At 42.1% G+C, this 20672-nt stretch overlaps 1 protein-coding gene across 4 annotated transcripts in view; it reads left to right on the top strand.

Annotated features, from left to right (window-relative positions):
- Window positions 1-20672, top strand: part of PBX1 (PBX homeobox 1) — a 318246-nt gene that overhangs the window by 233926 nt on the left and 63648 nt on the right. For 2 of the 4 annotated variants that reach the window (XM_060297028.1, XM_060297025.1), the window contains 4 exons: window positions 6181-6316; window positions 11368-11527; window positions 18779-18891; window positions 20238-20327. In XM_060297028.1, coding sequence (XP_060153011.1) covers window positions 6181-6316; window positions 11368-11527; window positions 18779-18891; window positions 20238-20327 — 499 coding nt within the window. The remainder of the gene's footprint in view (window positions 1-6180; window positions 6317-11367; window positions 11528-18778; window positions 18892-20237; window positions 20328-20672) is intronic. The other 2 variants (XM_060297043.2, XM_030848237.3) reach the window with 1 other exon arrangement.

Below are 20672 nucleotides of genomic sequence, written 5' to 3'. Positions count from 1 at the left end.
TTCCACCAGCCTTTGCCTAGATTGTTCCAGTTGGCACCAGAAGGACAGTCACTGTAAGAGAGGGTCTCTTTCCTGCTTTGGCTGCAACCTTTAAATCATTGCCTCTGAGCCAAGGTTCAAAACTAAAACAACTAACCTTTTGTCTTTGTTATTAGCATTTACTTAGAGGTATGTATATTTAGTATCGCTGAAAAAATATGACCCCAAGTGCCAACCCAAGGCTAAGCAAATGGTTTTTCCAGGTCAAAAATAAACGTTTGCCTGGACTTCCTGATTGCGGTAGCTAATATCATTGCTTCTAGCGCTATCTATAATTGGGAAAGCTAGCTAAACACACTTTACTAAGAAAGACACATTCACTGCTAATGTTCATGTGCTTCTCGAAACCATGCATCTGATGGGCAGGGCTTCATCGGAAAAGATTTCTTGGAAGACAAAATGCAAGGAGGACTGGATTTAGTAACAGGATTAGTCTTCGTCATGTAATGGGTATGCAGAATTGAATGTTACTGCTTTGTTGTGTAACATTCCTTGTATTCTGTGTTGCTGAAGAACAGATTACCACAAATTTAGCAGCTTAGAACAACACAAAGTTATTATCTCACGGTTTCTGTTGTTCAGGAGCCTGGGCAGGCTAACCTGGGTTCTCTGCTCTAGTCTCACAAAGCTGCAACCCAGGGGTCAGCTGAGGCCACGCTCTTATCTGAAGCTCATTCCAGTAGGGACATAATTCAGTTCCTTGTGGTTGTAGAACTGAAGTCCCCAGATCCTAGAAGCTGCCCTCTCCACAGGCAGCTTACAAGTTGTCTGCTTGCTTTCTTCCTGGAGAATGTCACCATTTTAAGGATTTAACCTAATCTCCCGTTTCATTAACGCAAAGTCAACTGATTGGTAACTTAATCAGAGGAAGGATATCCTGTTATTTTCACAGTGCCCCCCAACACATACGCTCAAGGGAAAGAGATGTAGCCCAGGGTGGAATCTTACATATCTTCTTAGGATTCTGCCTTCCACACTCCCCAGCTGAGCATTTGGGCCAGGTTTTGTCCACTCAAGTCATATCCTTTTTTTTTTTTTTTTTGGCGGTACGCGGGCCTCTCACTGTTGCGGCCTCTCCCGTTGCGGAGCACAGGCTCCGGACGCGCAGGCTCAGCGGCCATGGCTCACGGGCGCAGCCGCTCTGCGGCATGTGGGATCTTCCCGGACCGGGGCACGAACCCGTGTCCCCTGCATCGGCAGGCGGACTCTCAACCACTGCGCCACCAGGGAAGCCCCAAGTCATATCCTTTTTGTCTTCCTTATAGTGCCAGAAAAGTTTAACTTAAAAATTCCACTCATTCATTCATTCACTCAACATTTATTATTTCAGCTTTATATCAAGCATTGTGCTGTAAAACTTGGTAAGCTTATTGTCAGGACTACAGTAATTCTTTGAGAGAGAGAACTTGTAAACCCTTTTAATGGTTTTCTAGCAATACAGTAATTTTATCTTGTTTTTTAAAAATAACATCTTGCTAGAGAGAACAATAAGAACCTAAACACATGGTTGGAAGTACACCTCTGCACTTCACCCTGGTAGATGGAGTTACCTAAAATGATTAGCAAAGGGGACGGTAAGAAAGAGGAAAGGACATCCAATAAGGTCTGGCCAAACTGGCACTGTATTTAATTTATTTACTTCTCTGAGTTTTTACTCTCTGTCAAATGCTATATTAGCCACTGGAATAACAAAGATGAAAAAATGCATGTAAATGTGGGTCCTCCTGGGACAGGTGCTCTTATAACAGCATAAAACTGCGCATGATCACAGGAAGTACATCTGCCAAGTTTACCCAAAGGGGAGAGAGGATCGAAAATCAGGGAGAGGCAGACAGTGCTGAGTCTCAGCGGAGTATGATATTTAACACATAGAAGGAATCACAGAAGCAAAGTGAACAACATAATTCAACTTCCACAGGCATTACTTACTGGAATGCATACTGTGTGTTGGGCAGCGGGGTTTCAAATATGTGTGAAACATGGCTCCTCCCCTTGAGGATTTGCTGTTTAGTTGGGAAGACACATGTAAACTTGTGGCAAATGCTGCTGGAGAGAAATACACAGGGTGGTATGAAAAGGCGAGGGAACATGAACGCTGTGAGTGTCTTTGGGGAATGGAGAAGCATATGATGTAGCTGGATGAAATTATGTAGAGCATGTGTAGGATTGGAGGGAAATGAGACACTAGGGAGGGGCTAGATCCACTGAAAGACCTTAACTGTACCAGCAAAGATTTCAACTTGGTCCTATGAAGCAGCAGAAACTCCGAGCTGTTTAAGGAGGGAATGTAGTAATTTATAGTGTAAGTTCTGAAGCTGCACTTCTTGGATTCAGATTCTTGCTACAACCCTGACTACCTTTGTGACCCGGGGTAAGTGGCTTATCCTCCCTAAGACTCAGTTTTTGTGTTTCTAAAATGGAGATAATTCTATACAAGAATAAATAAGATAATATATTAAAAAAGTATAGTGTCTAGAACATAGTATTCACACTGTAATTCAGCTATAATATAGTAAGGTTCAGTATATTATATATTATTTATTATTATTATTATTATTATTTTCATGATCAGATCCATGGTTTGGAGGAATTCCTCTAGTGATTTTCTTGAAGATGAGCTGAATTCAAAGAAACGGTAGGAGACCACTGTTGAGGTGTGTGCTTCTCAGACTGGGGAAATACAGAATAAGTATGAAAAACCTTCCCCATTTTACTCAGATATTTGGAGGAAAATATTCTTATTTTAAGATAAACATTGGTATGTGATGGAATAGACTACAGCAGGAGGTTTTGGAGCCATTTCGTGCTTTTGATGGTGTGCACCAGGGCTGTGAGTCCATGCTCTCCTTCTAGGAGGGTTGCTTGGCCATGATTTAGGGAAAGCATCAGTATGGAGTTGCACTGTCTAGTCTGTGGCTTCTTGATTTTAAATTTAAATTAATTAAAATTAAAGTAAATAAAACTTAAAACTTTAGCACTCCAGTTATACGAGCCCTATTTCAGCCACTCGGTAGCCACATGCAGCTGATGGCTGCTATATTGGAGAACAGAGAACATTTGTTTTCCTCATTGCAGAAAGTGCTGTTGGACAACACTACTAAGACCATTATATGACAGACTGTGGTTCCTCTAAACCCATTTCAAAAACAACAGTGACACTAAGGATGGAACAAAAGGGATAGATTTGAAAAATAGAACTGGGAAGACTTGCTCTGGGGCCTACCTTCCTCAAATTCCCATTATGCAAGAGCTCTTAATACACGCCTCCTTTTTAGTTGGGCCTTTTAATCCAGTCTGCCCAATTTCTGATGCTGGGTGACCCAGAAACTCAGCATGATTTGGGAAAGTGGCTTAGGCTTGGCATAATCTGGACAGATGTGGTTAATACCTATGGACAGAGAGTGTTTATCCAGTAAGAGAACAAGAAGAGTTGAGAATCGCTCCCAGATGCTGGCGCATGCTAGGTACTCAAATATTTGAAGGAATAAACAAACGAATGAATGGACGAACAGATTAGCAAATACAATGAACTCTGTATCGATGGTGATGTCATTATATAATATGGAAAGAAAAGAAAATGGAGCTGGTTTGGGTGAAATGTGCTACTAGTCTTAGCAACACAGAGTTTGTTGGAAGTGTCTGGGGTATGCAGTAGTAAATGGGGTGTTGGCTTTTAGGAGAGGCATTTGGTCAGAGATAACACATTTGGTGGTTAGCAACATATGTGCACAGCGCCTACACTCCACCCTCTTGAGTCACTGTGATTTGAAAGGTTCCATCCCTAAAATTTAATCAACTTCCACATCTCTTAAGTTTACCTGGATAACTGATGATCAGAGCTTTTGGTTGGCTTGAAATAACACGTTAACTCACCGAGCTGAAAACGCTTCCAGCCAAAGCAAAGAAACCAGGTGTCTTAGTTCAAATAACCTTATCGTCAGAATTATATTATTTTTACTGAGTTTCTTGAAATTCTGCAAAATCCTACTTCTGGGGCTCCAAAGGCCCTAGATTGAGACAGCCACTGCACAAGGTGATAAGTGCATTCATCTGAGTAGATGAGACCACCTAAAGGAAGATTGCACGTCACCAGGAGGAGAGAGCCGGGAACAGCTGTCTGCACCATCCCTGCACCCCAGCTCATTCCAGAGAGGCTTCCTATGAGCTCAGTTGGAAGAGTCCCAAGAAATACACTGTAATGCTAATGCAAACAACTCCCAATTAGGGGAGCCTTCAGGGGCCACTTCCCCAGGCCTAAAACAACTGTTTTCTTTAGGCCAAGAGGAAGCCAGAGGTTATCCAAAGACTAGCTTGGAGACCGGGTTAGCCACTTGGCTACCATCCTCAAATTCCCATCATGCAAGAGCTCTTAATACACGCCTCCTTTTTAGTTGGGCCTTTTAATCCAATCTGCCCAATTTCTGATGCTGGGTGACCCAGAAACTCAGCATGATTTGGGAGGGTGACTTGGGCTTGGCATAATCTGGGCAGATGTGGTTAATACCTATGGACAGATGGTGTTCATCCGGTAAAATCAGGCACTTTATTATGTTAATTAATCCAAGTGGGACCCGGAAAATACAATATTAGCTGAATTTCCTGTTTAGCAAGGCGATTGGTGCTTTCTGTTGGCTTAAATCAGAAAATTCAATATCCTGGCATAACCAGGGATGTTCTGGAAATTTTTTTTCCCCGTAAGGAAAAGCCTTTGATAAAAGCTAGAAAGGCAGAAGTGCTAATGGAGCTAATTTAAAGATAGAGACCCCACCCCCTCAAGGAGGGCCAGCCAGCATCTGCAAGGAGCCAGGCATCCCTAAGCAAACCCCAGCTATCCTCAGGCCTTAGCGGGGAGGAGGCAACAAAGTGATTCTCACTTTAAATTAGTTCAATTAGCACTTTTTCTTTTAAGAAGAAACATGCTTTTATTCAAAAAGTGGTTTTCTTCATTTTCGCAACCTATATATTAAAAAGATTTCTGTGGGCTTATGTTTTACCATTTAGCAGCTGTTCCTGCTTAGAAAGTGCTGCTTTTCTCCTTTCAAGGGAGGTCAAGTAGTCAGGGGGTTAATTTCCATCCTTTCCCGCCCCCCTTCCCCATGCCTTTTAAAAATGTTGCATGCACCTATATGGGGATAGAACTGAGAGAAAATAACTTTTTAAAAAATATTTGTTTATTAATTTGGTTGCTATGGGTCTTAGTTGAGGCAGACAGTCTCCTTAGTTACAGCAGGTGGGCTCCTTAGTTGTGGCTCACGGGCTCCTTTGTTGCGGCACATGGGCTCCTTAGTTACAGCATGCATGTGGGATCTAATTCCCTGACCAGGGATCAAACACGGGCCCCCTGCATTGGGAGCATGGAGTCTTAACCACTGTGCCACCAGGGAAGTCCAGACAACTTATTTTTAACTTATGGCTACAGAGTCTCTGTGTAACTGCCATGAGGCAATCTGTATACAAAAAAGAGGCTGGGTTTTGTAGTCAGGCAGACCTGAATTGATACTTTGGCCCTATAACCTACTAGTTGAGTGACCTTTGAACTCAGTTCTTCATTGGTAAATGGGAATAACCATAGCTACCTCACTAGTTGTGAAAAGTGAATAATTTGAATTGATGGCTCTGAGGGGGTATGGCCCAAGGCCTGGAACCTTGTAGGAAGAATCCCCAGTAAGTCCTAGTATTTGTCATGTACCAGGCACTGTGCTGAGTCCTCTCTGTGTATGACCTGATTTCTCCCTGTCACCCCGTGAGGTCAGTTTGACTCTTTTGACTGTCATTTGAAGAAGCTGAAGTTTGAAGAGGCATCCCAAACCACCCAGCTGGTATTCAGCTGGTCCAGGGTTCAAAACCAACATGGTGGAATTTTGAAACTTCGTGCCCCTCACCACTCTGTATAAATATTTGTATAATACATGTGATTGTTCTTCTGCTTAGTGTCCCCACAGTACACAATGAAGTATTTAAAGAACGCTTTCAGCACTGCTTTCAGCATCCAACCCCTTTGCTCAAATCTCCTCTTGTTCACTTTTCACTCAAAAAAGGGTCTTCTCCCAGACGTAGATCCTCTCCTCTCCCTTTTTATATGTATTTGGTGTGAACTTTTTTTTTTCCGTTGTCGTTGTTGTTTCCTTTCTCTTTATGAAGGCGGAAGAGACGAAATTTCAACAAGCAAGCGACGGAAATCCTGAATGAATATTTCTATTCCCATCTCAGCAACCCCTACCCCAGTGAGGAAGCCAAAGAGGAGTTAGCCAAGAAGTGTGGCATCACAGTGTCCCAGGTAAGAAGCCCTCAAAGGGCTCAGCCCGTAGCCTGGCCCTGGTGGAGTCACAGTGCAGAGTCTTGGAGGTCTTGCTTTCCTGAACTTTCATGCCTTGTAAGTTCCATCAACTTAAGCCTTAAAATGGCAAGGTCAGCACATGATGTGCATAAGAGAGTTTCCAAGGCAGTACCTGGAAAAACTTGAGAGGAACCAGCAGAAGTAGGAGAAGACTAAGTACAGTGTAAAAACAGGGACAGGGTTCTTCCCTCTGAGCTCTCCGTTGCTTCAAATGGGTGAAGAATTCTACATGTACTTGGAAAGCCATCTGAATTTCTCATGTTATTTTCTCAAGCATACTCAATTCCTTGGCCCATTTTTTTGCCCAACCCAGGAACTTTAAGAGTCAGTGAATGGAACTTTTAAATGAAAGGGACTCAAATGTCCTCTCTTGATGTCCTCACTCTGTAACTGATGGAGTGTAGGAATTTTAACGTGTCACTATGCTTGCATTGGAATGATTGCACAAAAATGTCACTGAGTGCCCCCTTCCCCCAAAGAGCAATAACCGTAACAGGTGCCTATTGACGTGGAAAGGTACGTGACATAAAATTTTTATGGACCTGGAGTGTTCAGCATTAATATGAAGTAGAAAGGTCAGCAAGTTTTATATGTGTCTACATTTTGTCTACAGAAAGGATCCATCCAAACTTCTTACTCGGTCTGAACCTCAAATACCACCACCAGTCTCTAGTTGAGACCAGTAGGGATAGTCAAGAAACCTCTCAGAGAAAGCTTTCCTCAGAATTATGTCACGTGCAAGAGAATCAAATGTACTAGTGTTTCCAAAAAGGGCAAGGGGGAGGGGGAAGTTGGGGAGAAGAGACCTACTTTAGTGAAAAACTTCACTTAACATTTTGTAAATGAAGTAGATGCTGTTTTGTATAAACTGAGCATCTGTACTTCCTTGAGCTGAATCCTGGTTTCTGCTACTCCCCGCCGGGTGCTGATCCCATCAACCTGTGTTTAGCTAAGCAGAATTAGGTCTAGTCAAAATAAAGAACTCCACACAGGGGATCTGCAATGAAGAGATTGCCGGGCTCTCCCCAGCACTCTACGTGTGATTTTTGCAGCAGCCTTGGAAACCTCCTTTCAGACGAGGCAGAAAGAATCGTCTCCTTTTTAACCTGGACCTTCCTCAGGTACTTGGACCCAGGAGAAGGTCGTTTCCAGTCTTGGCAACCCTGGGAGAGCAGAACATCGGTGGTCTAATTCAGGTGGCCTGATTGTTATCTAGGTTTCTAAGCATTCTTGTCCAAATCTAGACTCATTGTCCACAAGTAAAGTGAACCGATGTTTTGTGGTGCTTGCTGCATGTTTCCAGGTATAAACCATACCACTAACCCACAAACAGTGAATTTCGGTCATGGAATCTTCTGCTGCTAAAGTTGAAAATCACTATATTGTTTGAATTCAAATTCTGGGATTTGGAATTCCAAATCCCTATTGAAAATAGAATGAACTCTTCAGGATCTAGTCTGTATTGTATGTGAATAAAAAATGGAATCTTGGCCTATTCCAGCAACCTTTACATCCTTCATTATGGAAATCCAGGGTGCAAATAGTGTGTCCATTAAAATGATGATTTACATATATTGTATCACCTTTCTCTTTCCCCTATCCATCCCAGGGCGATACCATTCTTCCTTCCCCATCACATCACTTCCTCCCAACAATAACCAGACTGTTCTACCATTGCCACACAAGTTCCAGTGGGAGACAACATGATATCCTAGAACGAGCATTTGCTAGGAGCGTGTTCATGCCGAGTCAACCGTGGGATTTTAGGAACTCACTCTTTCTATTTGGGTCTTCGTTGCCCCATCTCCAGTCATGGTTGGTTGGACCACATGATATATTAAATCTCCCTCTATCTCTAGTTCTCAAATCTAGGAGATGCCTTTGACTGTATCTTTCTTGTTTGTTTGTTGCTTTGGGTTTTTTTAAAACTAAATTTATTTATTTATTTTTGGCTGAGTTGGGTCTTTGTTGCTGGGCACAGGCTTCCTCTAGTTGCGGCAAGCGGGGGCTACTCCTTGTTGCGGTGCGTGGGCTTCTCATTGTGGTGGCTTCTCTTGTTGCGGAGCACTGGCTCTAGGCACGTGGGCTTCAGTAGTTGTGGCTCGCGGGCTCTAGAGCACAGGCTCAGTAGTTGTGGCTCACGGGCTTAGTTGCTCCGCAGCATGTGGGATCGTCCTGGATGAGGGTTCGAACCCGTGTCCCCTGCATTGGCAGGTGTCCCTGTGCCACCAGGGAAGCAGCCCTGTTTTGGGGTGTTTTTTTTTGTTGTTGTTGTTAATAATCACCCTCCATCTTGAAATTCTCCTACTTTGGCTTTCTTGACGTTGTTCTCTCTGGAGTTTTCTCCTTCCTCTTGGGCCACTCCTGCTCAGTCTTCTTAGAGGATCTGCCGTCTCTACCTATCTTAAAAGTATTGTTCTTTCATTAACCCCCAACTCATCATGTCCTAGCCCATGGTCCTTAATTATTTTTTAAGACACATATTCTTTTAAAATCCACTTACTAGTGAGTCCTCCTGTGATTCCCAAACAAAAATATGCTCAGACACAGAAACCCATCTATTGACCATCCTCTCCTTTGACCCCAGAACAGCCCTTCCTCTATTCTAATGCTTGGAGTGCTGCTTGGAGTGTGATCTACAGAAGGCAGCATCAGCTGGGAGCTTGTTAGAAATGTAAACTCTTGGGTCTTACTGTATAGCACAGGGAACTATACTCAATATTTTGTAATAACCTATAAGAGAAAAATAAATCTGAAAAAGAATATACGTATATATATTTGTGTGTGTGTGTATATATATATATATATGTAACTGAATCACTGTGCTGTACACCTAAACCTAACACGATGTTGTAAATCGACTATACTTCAATTTAAAAAAAATTTCTTGGGTCTCACCTGAGTCCTGAATCAGAATCTCTGGTGGAAAGGAGAGGAGGCTAGGGATCTGTCTTCATAAGCCCTCCATGCACACTTGACTTTGAAAAGTACTGTTCTACACAGTGAATTGGAGTGGCCCCTTCCATGCTCACAGCTGCAAATATACTTCTCTTTAAATATCCCCATGAGACTTCTCTCCTGGAATGCCAAACTCATATATCTTACTTCCCACTGGACTTCACCATGGCTCTGCCCACGGGCTCTTCAAACTTAATGTCCAAAATGTGAACCAAACTTTCCCCGGAGAATCAGTGATTCCTTCTGCATTATCTGTCTCGGAGTAAGTCAGTCATCTCTGTATCCCTAGTGCCTAGCACATAGTAGACCTTGTCAATGATTGTTGAACAGTGGGTTCATGAATGAAAACACCAATTCTATACATTGTTCAGGGCATATGACATCCCCCTAGTGGACGATGCAGGAAATGCCTGAACTGACCCAGCATCTTCCCTGCATGAGCATTTATTCTCCTGTAGAAAGGAATCATCCCAGGACCGGTCCCTTCTCCACCCTCTTCCTTCTCACCTTCTCTCATGTAGCCAATTTATTAGAGCACAGGCATTTTCTTTCCTCCTCAAAAGTCGTTCCAAACTTCCTTCATCTTTCCCCCTTTCTTCCAGCTCATCCAGTTACCTCAGAAAAAATCTCCCTGCCTCTTTTCCTCTCTCTCTGTTCCACTTAGAAGTCAAAACCCAACCACAACGATGATTGATTCCTATGAATAGTGAAAGTTACATCAAGAAAAGCGTGAGTTTGGGAGTGAAATTAGATAGGCAGTGGCCCCTGAATGGACCCAGAAATGCCCTTCCTCTTCCAGTCTAACTCTCTTTCTGTAGGCACCAGCATTTACAATAAATAAAGCATTTTCTCTTGAGTTTTTTTCTCTCTTGTTTACTAATATTGCAATGCTATGTTTTGATTTTTATTACAGAGGCTTGGCATTTCTGCTTCAGTATGAGCTGTATAGGTCTATGAGGGATAGCCTTATAAGATTTTTAAATTTAGCTAATCCACTTTAAAAATAAGTGTAGTTTTGCAAGAATTTTCTTTATCTGCCATTGTTGGGGTAAATTAAATTACATGTAAGCTATGGTACATGTGTTACCAACTTCTCCTTCTCTCACCAAATTCATGGTTTGTTTTGTAATTGTATAAAACCACAATATTTTAGTTTGAAATCACATCTGAAATATGGGGTATAAAACTCTGCTTCCTAAGGCAGGATTATGGGAGTAAAACTTGAATTTCACTGTGTCTCCACTTGTGTCTGGCAGAGGTCTTGGTATAAAGAGAACGGGCATAGAATCAAGCCAGGACAGCCGCTGTGAGCCACATGAAGGAAATAGGTTAACAAATGAAAGTAAATTACATTTATTTTGTGTATTATTGTTAACATTTAAAGCCTGGAATTCAAAGGAGTAATCAGTGCTAGGCTTCAGTTTTTCCTCATATAGATAACACCAAGCTTTGCACAAAATACTTAGTGAAATTTATTGGATTGAATTATATTGATCCTAAGGTCAGTAGTACAATGCAGCTAAGAATCTAGTCCATATTAAAGTTATTTAACTAATAAAAATGTGAAATTAATCCATCCATGAAAGCACCCATATGTTGATATAGATTTCTTTGAATATTTAAAGGTCTATATATTTTGATTGCCCAAAGTCAGCTTTAGCATTGGTAAGTAACAGGCATTTCTCCTGAAATGCTAGGTTTATTTTAGTGTCCTATACTTAAGAGGTAAGCAGATTTAAAATGCTTGCCCTAAACTACAAGGGTCCTAGTTAAATGAGCAGCTCCTCCCTAGAAAAATCTTTGTCACAGTGGTTTTGCTAGATTGTGTTATATTAAGCAAGAGAATCTCATTTTATGTAGTTGCTCCTCTCCAAGCCCTTCCTTCAGATCTTTTAATTGATGTTGCAGAATCAGAGCTAGGATGAGACCAATTAGCCTACCTCTTCAACCCTCTCATAAGCTCTTCCTTTTCCTCTGTGATATTTGTGCGGGATGAACTGGTAACTTTCTCGTCTTCTTTTAAACCTCTCTAGGTATCAAACTGGTTTGGAAATAAACGAATCCGGTACAAGAAGAACATAGGTAAATTTCAAGAGGAAGCCAATATTTATGCTGCCAAAACAGCTGTCACTGCTACCAATGTGTCAGCCCATGGAAGCCAAGCTAACTCACCGTCAACTCCCAATTCAGCTGGTTAGTTTTTTCTTTGAATTGGGGGAAATGTTCTCCATTTTTATATGTGCTTTTCCTACACTGGGGTTTTCTTTTAATTCTTTAGGCTATGGATGGGTTGATTTATGTATTTGATTGTCTTTTTTACTGTTGATGCGACTTTGGGTTTTTCTTTTCATTTCCAAAAAGCAATGTGTTTTGCTGTTTATAAGATGGACGTGTCTGAGGGTTTGCACTAATGTGTCTCTTTAAGTTGGACAGAGGTAAATTGGTTGGTTTTGATGAGGAGACCTCTAAATTCTCCTTTCAAAGGTTCTAATAAGTAAGCTCGACTTAATATTTTGAGGTAGTCCCTTGGGGTTCAGGCATTTAGTCTGTCTCGTATAAAGTTGTTGTCCTTATCTATTTTGCTGTTCCTATCACATGATGTCTGGGTCATCTACTAGCATGCATTCCTTGAAGGAATATTCACTCTTCTTTAAATATCTTATTAAAATGTTCTGGTCTGCAAAGCCAACTATGGTGATTGCTATCCATTTTTTATAGTTGTCGTTCTTTACTGTTTTATTGTGTTGGTTTCCTTTATGTAAACTACGAAGAAAATTGCCAGTCATTAATTCAAATGATTTCAGATTCCAGTTTTTCTGTTACAGTATCAGTCATGTGCTGTACTCCTGGTTTTATTTTAGTAAATGTGCGTTGTATCACTAATTTCAGAGTTAGGCTAACATAATATATTTTGGGGGTGTGCCTTGTACCACCAGTTCTTAATTTCCACATGTGAAAAGAATAATCAGTAATGCATAAAAAATGTAACCTTGGTGTTTGTATGCTATGGAAGGCATGCATGTTGGTGCTTTTTTTTTTAAAGGGAAAACCAGAAATATTTCTTATTAAATAAGTATTTATTTATTAAATAAGCCTTTATTAAGTAAGTTAGATTAAGATATTTCTCCCCATAATGAACCAGATGCATTGATTTTGGCTGTGGGGTACATATCTAAGAAAATTGATGCCCCAACTTTAAAGGGTCACAAATTAAATATGTTAGATCATAATATGACTTTTAAATCTAATTTCTAACATTTGGGGGTATGTGGTGTCTTTGACCTCCCCGCCTGTTTGCCCACTAAAATAAGTCCTCTTTCTACCCTGTGGTAGATTGTTATTGGAGACATGTAAGGCTCTACACACTAATGTCTTCTGTGAGCTTCTAGATGCTTCTAATTTGTTATCATAAAGTTCTCCAAGTCACTGGGCTGTACCATCACAGCTTTCTTTTGTTTAAATGGAATCATGCATGAAGAGTGGCCTGGGCTTTGTAAACATGGATATGGTAAGACAATGTAGAATTCAATCCAGTTTCATTTTTCCCAGCACTCTAGATTAGGTAACCATGGAGAGCATATTTGCTTTTTGAGGTTTTGTGTGTATGTGTGTGTGTGTGTGTGTGTGTGTGTGTGTGTGTGTGTGTGTGTTTCCTTCTCTTCTCATCATGGTATGATTGACAAAGGATCAAGGCTAACAGGTTCAATAACCAGAGAGTTTCCTTCATCCCCATCTGGTCAATTATTAAGCATTTCAGACCCAGCAACACTAGTTGAATTGTACTGCTAGGCAGACATTTTCACTTGTCTCTTTGGAAGAAGTACAATTCTGTCAACATTAGCAAAAACACATTCGATACTCTTGCAAAGGTTATCATAATGTAAAACAGATATCAAAATGACTTTTTCCTGTCCCTGATATATCTGCATCGCAGATGGCTTAGCATGATTTATGAACAGTCTTTAGAAGGGCCCCGTGGACTCCCTTCATTACTAAATCCCTTTTTCTTCTTTCCTAAAGTACTTGAAAAGAGAAAAGTGAGCGTTTTAACCCCCTCGTCTGTGTTTAAGAATTATTTTGGCTCTCTTGGAATATCAGTATGTGATTACAGTTTTCTAAGGAATTTTTCTGGTGGCTTAAACTTCATGTGACTATTCTGAGCACAGAGTAAATTATTATGGAAAATTTGAGCTAAGCTTTCCAGTGGTGCCTAAGTTGTTAGAAATAATATGCAGAGGAATCCCTTTGTAGTGCTTTTTCTAAAATAGAGACAAAAGAAAATACTATTGTATATGTGCAATAGCGTGGAATTTTAAACGATAAATGGTTTAACAGGAAAAGTTATAAATGGGTTTTTCTATCTTTTCTTTGCTCTTAACACAACCCAAATCGCTACACAGATAGAGGGAGAACTTTAAAATGTTTCAGCTTTGCACATAGGGTGTTTATAATGTTGTATACCAGCTCTTTGATAATTCCGAAGGGTAAATAATAATTGAAATAGCAAGTTTTAAATAAGGGGTTAGGAAGTGAAAATATATTTTAGTTGAGTTTAGAGTTCTGGAACCTGGGAACTTTTTATATCCTTAGTATAGAAGCAGGAGTTTTTTCAAGAAGCTTTACTAAATATAAATACTCATTTCTACTGCAAGGAAGATATTTTGCAAGTAAATCTTATTCCTTCTAGAGGCTTTTGTGTGGAGAGCAGTACTTCAGTATCTTTATTTAGGCCTCTTCTAAATATTCCTCTTTGTTGATGTATGCCTGGCCTCCTATTTCCTTAAGCATAATTCATAAAAATCACGTAGGGCTGGGGCCTGTGAGGAATGAACAAGTATTTCGAGATACTTGGAATGCTTCATATTTTATACCAGCAGAGTTGGGCAAAATGGATGGAGCAAGGAGGAAAAATAGAGAGGAGACAAGAAAATTAAGTTTTGAAAAAAAAAGAAACAAAAATGGGGAACAACTGAAGCAATAGTTAATAACCCTGGGTCCATAATTCTTTTGGAGTGACCTAAAGTGACAGCTTCTCAATTTCCTATTTTTGATGAGATTATGAAAGCAAGAGTTAATATCTCAGAAAAATAAGGCCCTTTTAGGAAGGTTGGATTATCTATTTTGGAAGGTTGGAGAACATTTTAATATCCAAGAAGGAAGAAATTGGCTTATGCGTTACAGATATTTTCTGTGGCATAGCGTCAGCATTGATATCTTAGCAGGATCTGTGATTAGCTAAGCAATCCCCGTTTTTTGAGGCTCAGAATCCACAGATTTGAATTCTTTTGCTTAGTTGTATGTGTTTGTGTGTGTCAAGGACAACAGTAGATTCAGCCATGACATTAGTTAGCAGCAAGCCCTTTAACATTTTCTTATTATGCCCCTCATAGGAAGTTTGGTGTTTTTCTGGGTTGGTGGAAGGTTATCATATTAAGGCCCTGGACACTGGCTTCCTAAGAGAAGTTTATGTATAGTACACATGGTTAGAGAGGAGGTAACACATCCAGAGAAGTTGACTGACACTTCTAGTAAAGCCATCGGAACACTCATGGTTTTGTTTTTTAAAACCAATGAAAGAATTTATCCCCTTGATGTTTTCTGCTGTGTTCGTTCTTCCTATGTTTCTTCCCTTGTGGAAAATGAAAACACAGCCTCCTGGAATTGGAACTCTAGAACCTGGACATGCACACCTGCTGAAGGTTATCTGGTTTCCCATTGAACCAGATAACCTTTCCCTCTTGTACTTTGCCCTGAGTAGAAAGTAATAATGGTTTTATTTTAATTTGGAGAGAAAAATCTTGAAAAACAGAGAAGTGAGCATAATATAATTAAGCTTACATCCAGCAAAGAGACTCTATCTTTGAGCCTCCAAATGGTATAGGAGGCCAGCAGAGTCCAGTATGATCAAACTGGCCACCTAATCTGTGTGAAGCCTACCTAGACTTCTAGACTGCAGAAATTAAGGTAATACTTGCCATCCATCTGCTTGCTAAAAATGCTGTGAGTTATAATGAGCTAATACTTTTAAAACACCTCAAGTTCCTTAGGAAGAAAAAGTAAATTCATTCTTGTTCTAGGTCGTGGGTTCTCAATGTCAGTAAAGTTGCCATTTTTGGCTGTCACAGTTGTAGGGGGATGGATGTTCCTGGCATCTGTGAGATGGAGACCAGGGATGTGTTTGACCATCCTACAATACGTAAGATATTCCTCCATAACAAAGAATTATCTGGCCCAAAATGTGAATAGTGCCAAGGTCAAGAAACCCCGCTCCAGATTGAGATATTATCATTAGTATTCTATTTTTTGGATTTTGAAGTTAACTGGGTTTGGGTGTTTTTTTTTTCCCCCTGAGCAAATGTAATTCTCTTGGAGACTCTTTAGAGTAGAAACAGAGTGTTCAGGAAATTGTCTTTTATGAAAATGGCTGTTAACACATCTCCACATCGTGTTTGCATGAGCAAATGCATCAGAATCTGTAGGTGGTCTATCACTTCTCTGTCTAGTTGAGTGCAAGTTTAGCTTTGTACGTGCCCCAGCTGTCTGGATTACGGCTTCAGCGAGCCACTTGCCTCCCTTTCCAAGCCAAATTCAGAACCTTTTAACTGGCAAGCACGTCTTAAAATGTGCTTCTAGTCATTGCCATCACTTTATAGCCACCTGCAGGTAAGGTTCCAGACTGACCTTCTCAGCAAACCAGGTAATTCTGTTTTAGTTCTTTGAGAATTCCACAGCACCTCCGAGAGAGCCCACGTGCTATTTGTCTATGAATCACATCCTTCCCAGGAGGTTATCCAATCCAGGATAAGTTCTGTCCAACTTCCAGTGCCAGATGAAGAATGAGTCTCCCCCTCATTACTTAGATGTTTGTGTGGACATGTCTGCCTTATTGCAGTATTCGTGACACCTGGTCTCTTTCCTCGGCGAAATCACTGCCTCTAGTTACTTATCAGAGAAGCAGAAGCCATGGCGGTGTTGTACGTGGGTGTACAGAGACAATGAAATGCTGAAACAGCATGGCCAAAAGCACAGGGACTCCTTCTGCAATTACTGCTCTGATTCAAATGCATTTGTACACGAAGTACATTGATATGTGCATATTTATCTCTATGTACATTAGGCAGCCAGGCATATTTACAATTTATCTAGGCACACATATTTTTTAAATCATCTGTGTCAATTGCAGTGTGTATCTTGTAAGTGGCACATTCCGTGGCTTCATGGTTCCATGGGTGCCATGTCCCTTGGCATCAGTGTAGCCCTCTGGAAGTTTCTCCCATTTCTCAGTCTGTGTGCTAATTTCCAATAAACCATCAACCAAGCATGTAGAGTGTATGTTTATTACACGGTATTTGGTTGGGAGAGAAATAAGATACCTGGGCTTCAAACTGAATACTCTCGGGGGAAAAAAAAATTCTGATATCATATAAACAATTATAATTTGGGTTCTTAGAGCTGCTGGTTCTTGGTTCTGATGACATCTACCTGTGAGCATGTGTTGTAATACTTATTACAGAATGGCTTTTAATATTTAGGTTATATCGCTGTGGTTGAAAGAAAGACTTGAGAGGGATGTAACTAGGACATAGATGCCTGGGTCTTATATATCTTAACATACGAATGTGATCTGTGCTACCCACTGCTTCACCCACACGTTGTGGGGGGGGCTGTTTGAAAGATTTGCAGCACATTAATGGAAGGAGGGTCCAGGCCAAAGCCTCTGCCCACTGATTGGGTGTAAGCTACACCTGGTCAAATCTTGTACCTATTTTGCCTAAGATCCAACTTTTCTAATTCCTTTCAGATAAGCTAAACCGAGAAACGTGTACCAGATGACACACATTGGACATGTTTCAGAGTTAATCAGGACGTCATAGGTCTTTGGATGGTGCTTGAGTTGTCCCCCGCCCCCCAGAGAAAGCAGTCCCTTTTTCCCATGAGAAGGGAGTTAAGAGTGGAGGATCCATCTGTGTAGCAAAATACTCAGCTGGCTCCTTGCATATGGACGGACACCCCAAAGAACAAAGCAGGATGGAGATGTTCCTTAACTTGAGGTTGTCCCCAAGTAAATTGTCCTCGAGTAAATCATTTGGTTCCTCTAAATGGCTCTTGCCTTTGAAGGATGAGGATACCATGAATAGTTGAGGAGAGTGGCAGAGTTTAGAAGTCATTGCTAGTTAAGTGGTCCTGCCATGGAACAAAAAAACCTTCTGTTCAGCTTAGCTGCAGCTCTTCATGTGAGGCGAGACGGCTCTCTAGGATGGCACAAATCCCTATTTTGGGATAAAAGAGAGTCAGAGCTGGGGCATGAATCACTGATGGGCGATTCCACACGGATGATGGCTGTCTCAGAATTCAAGGGCAGGAGTGCAATTTGAGCAATATAGGGACGGAAACAATAGAGTGGAACTGACCTGGGTCCCTGAGGTCTCTCCTTTTCCAGGCTAACGTCATGTTTTAACCAAACCTTGCACGTTGAGCTTTCTTTCCTAATGCACTGAGCTGCACGATGGCTTCAGAATAATATTAAGCTTTTCCATGGCCTTGTGTTTAGGTTGAGGGGGGGACTAGGTTTACCACAGTAGAACCAGTGGAACCCGGGTGGTGCCTACAGGCTAAGTCTGGGAGAAAGTTTCAACTCTAGGAGGTGAAAGCAGATAGTTAACTGCTCTTCTGAAGACACACTTTATTATTATTATTATTACTATCATTTCATATTTCATGCATGCTTGAGAATTCCTGGTCCATTTTCTGTCTCATCTTCCTCCAAAATGGCAGGTGGCAGAGAAGAGCATATTATTCTCACTGATTTTTGCAGTCCTCATGATCCTCTTGGACTGTTTGCCACCCAGCAGGGAACATCACCTTCTTTCTAGAAATCAGGAATGTTGGTGACTCATATCACAGGGCCAGCCCTACTGTGCAGCGTTACCTTCATGCCCTCCCCTCCCAGGTGCTGCTACCCATGTGAGAGTAGATGAGTGTAGCATTAGTTTATTTAGAATCCAGCTGATAGCTCACGTGCTCCATCGTGGTGGCAGAAGTACCACTGACCAGCCTGTAGTCTCCAGCCCACAGTCCCCCAGCCAATCCTAGAATTTTAGAGACAAGAGAGAGAGACCCTGGGTCTGGAGACTGTCTTCAACTCAAACAGAGCAAGTTGAGAAGAATACATGTTTCCTGTCTCAGCTTGAAGCTGCTAAGGGGAAGCAGACCTATGGGCAACTTGCAGTGAGATGTGGGCTCCGCATAACATCAATGATATGCACCCTTTATTGCTTGCTCTGTTCTTCATGCTACTAACCAGACTCTGTTGATGTTGTTTTGATTTTAGTTTTTATTTGGGGGGGGGGTTGCTTTGCATGTCATTCTTCCTCTTGGCTGTTAGTTGCGGGGGTTAAGCCTTTTCCTTTCTGTGATTCAGGTGCCTCACTCTTTCCTTTCCAGGTTCTTCCAGTTCTTTTAACATGTCAAACTCTGGAGATTTGTTCATGAGCGTGCAGTCACTCAATGGGGATTCTTACCAAGGGGCCCAGGTTGGAGCCAACGTGCAATCACAGGTAGGGACCCAGCCAATGTGCCGCCAGGTGAATGCTTTAGCGTCCAAGAGCCCTCAGTCGGATTGGCACCTCCTGTTTCTGTCCAGAGAGAGAGAGACGGACAGACAGAGAGAGATGTAGAGACAAAACCTTACCAACAACCAAACCGAATCAAAGACAACCATTGTCGTGGGGAATCTTGTCCACACTTTGTGAATGCGTCTGGCTCTGGCTTGTCAGTCACCCTAGGAGGGCAGGAGAGCGGCAAGCACGGGGTGAGGTGACTAAGGCCCGTCAGGCAAGTGGACCCAGTGTATTCTTTGCTCATGAAAGGGAAAGGGAGGAGGAGTTGAGTCCATCAGTTCACTTTTCAGGTCCCTCTCTTGTTTGTTGCTTTTCCACACTCAACATCTGCCCAATATAGAGGTCATGAATGACTAGGCACATACCTTAGGATCTCACGTTTTCATTTTAACCTTTGAAAACACCCAGCCAGGTTGACTAAACTCATCTTCTTAGTCATCCTTGAGGTCAAGGGATTTGGGTTTCTGGTGATGAGTCTATAAGTCCATGCTGGGAAACAAAAATCAAGCGTGTGGTTGTAAACCCTCAGCGCTCCCTAGTCGGCAGCTCGCCTTCACGAGAGCTCAGAAGCCATCCTCCTGTGTCAGCACGCAGCCTGATGTGACAGGGTGAGGTCCTGTGCTCCGGGTCAGGATCGCTAGGGAAGTTCTGAGCCAAGCGCATCCAGGCTCCCACCCTGCCAGAGGAGCAGGAAGCATTACATGCCTGGAAGAGACCACCTGGCCGGTGATTCAGCGCCCTGCTCAGGAAACATTGCCTGGAAACAAGTTCGAGGAGATATAGTCAGACTTCGGTCAGATGACTAAACAGCTGGCCATCATTTAAGTCCTCAGAAAGACAGCATTAGTCGCACACTGCTCTCTCTGTGAGGGGCCTGACCAAGCCCCTCTACACAGAGCCTTGACTTTTGTAGGATCCCCAGCACAGAAGTTAGATAGGATGATCCGGAGGGCAGGGAAAATCCCTTCACTCTCCCCACTCTCAGCCCCTCTATCACCCAGTCCCTGCCGTCTCATGCAGCATTGTTGAATTAGTTTCAGTGTTGGGAATCCCAGCTTTCTTTGACCATTTTTCTGTCTTCCTTACTGAAATCAGAAAGGGTAGTGGATTCGGCATAGAGAGGAGGCCCAGCCTCCTCCTAATGGTTCCTTTCCCAGGAAGAATGTCTCCAGTGATCGCATTAATTTGGCGAGCCCAAATGGTAGCCTGTGTGATGATGATGTGCCTCCCTTTCCCTGCATCTCCCTGACTAATTTCCTCTCTGTTGTTGTTCATCTGTTTAGGTGGATACCCTTCGCCATGTTATCAGCCAGACAGGAGGATACAGTGACGGACTCGCAGCCAGTCAGATGTACAGTCCGCAGGGCATCAGTGTAAGAAAACAAGGCTCCCCCCGCCACCCTTTGTTTTTATTCTATCACTATCAATTAGTTCAAAGCCACAGGGCTCAGAACGCCACTTAGTAGGACTTCTTAGCTTTACGGTCACCTATTTCTTGTTTCTGTATCGGTCATGCCGTCGGCAGCATTCTACCCTCAAAAAAAGTGGCGATTGGGCAGGCTTCATGCAGGCAGCTGGCGTCTAGGGCTGTCACACACAATCAGTGTTTGCATGGCACCTGCGGCCACATGCATTCAGCTGAGAGGGGCTGCTAAACAGGTGACACCTAGTACAACAGTGGTAGGAAACGTCCCCACCAGCGGGGGCCTGGGAACCTG

Source organism: Globicephala melas, chromosome 1 (genome assembly GCF_963455315.2).
Source record: "Globicephala melas chromosome 1, mGloMel1.2, whole genome shotgun sequence".
NCBI lineage: Eukaryota > Metazoa > Chordata > Mammalia > Artiodactyla > Delphinidae > Globicephala > Globicephala melas.
The sequence above is the reverse complement of the archived record's forward strand: the minus strand, read 5'-3'. Positions and strand labels throughout refer to the sequence as shown.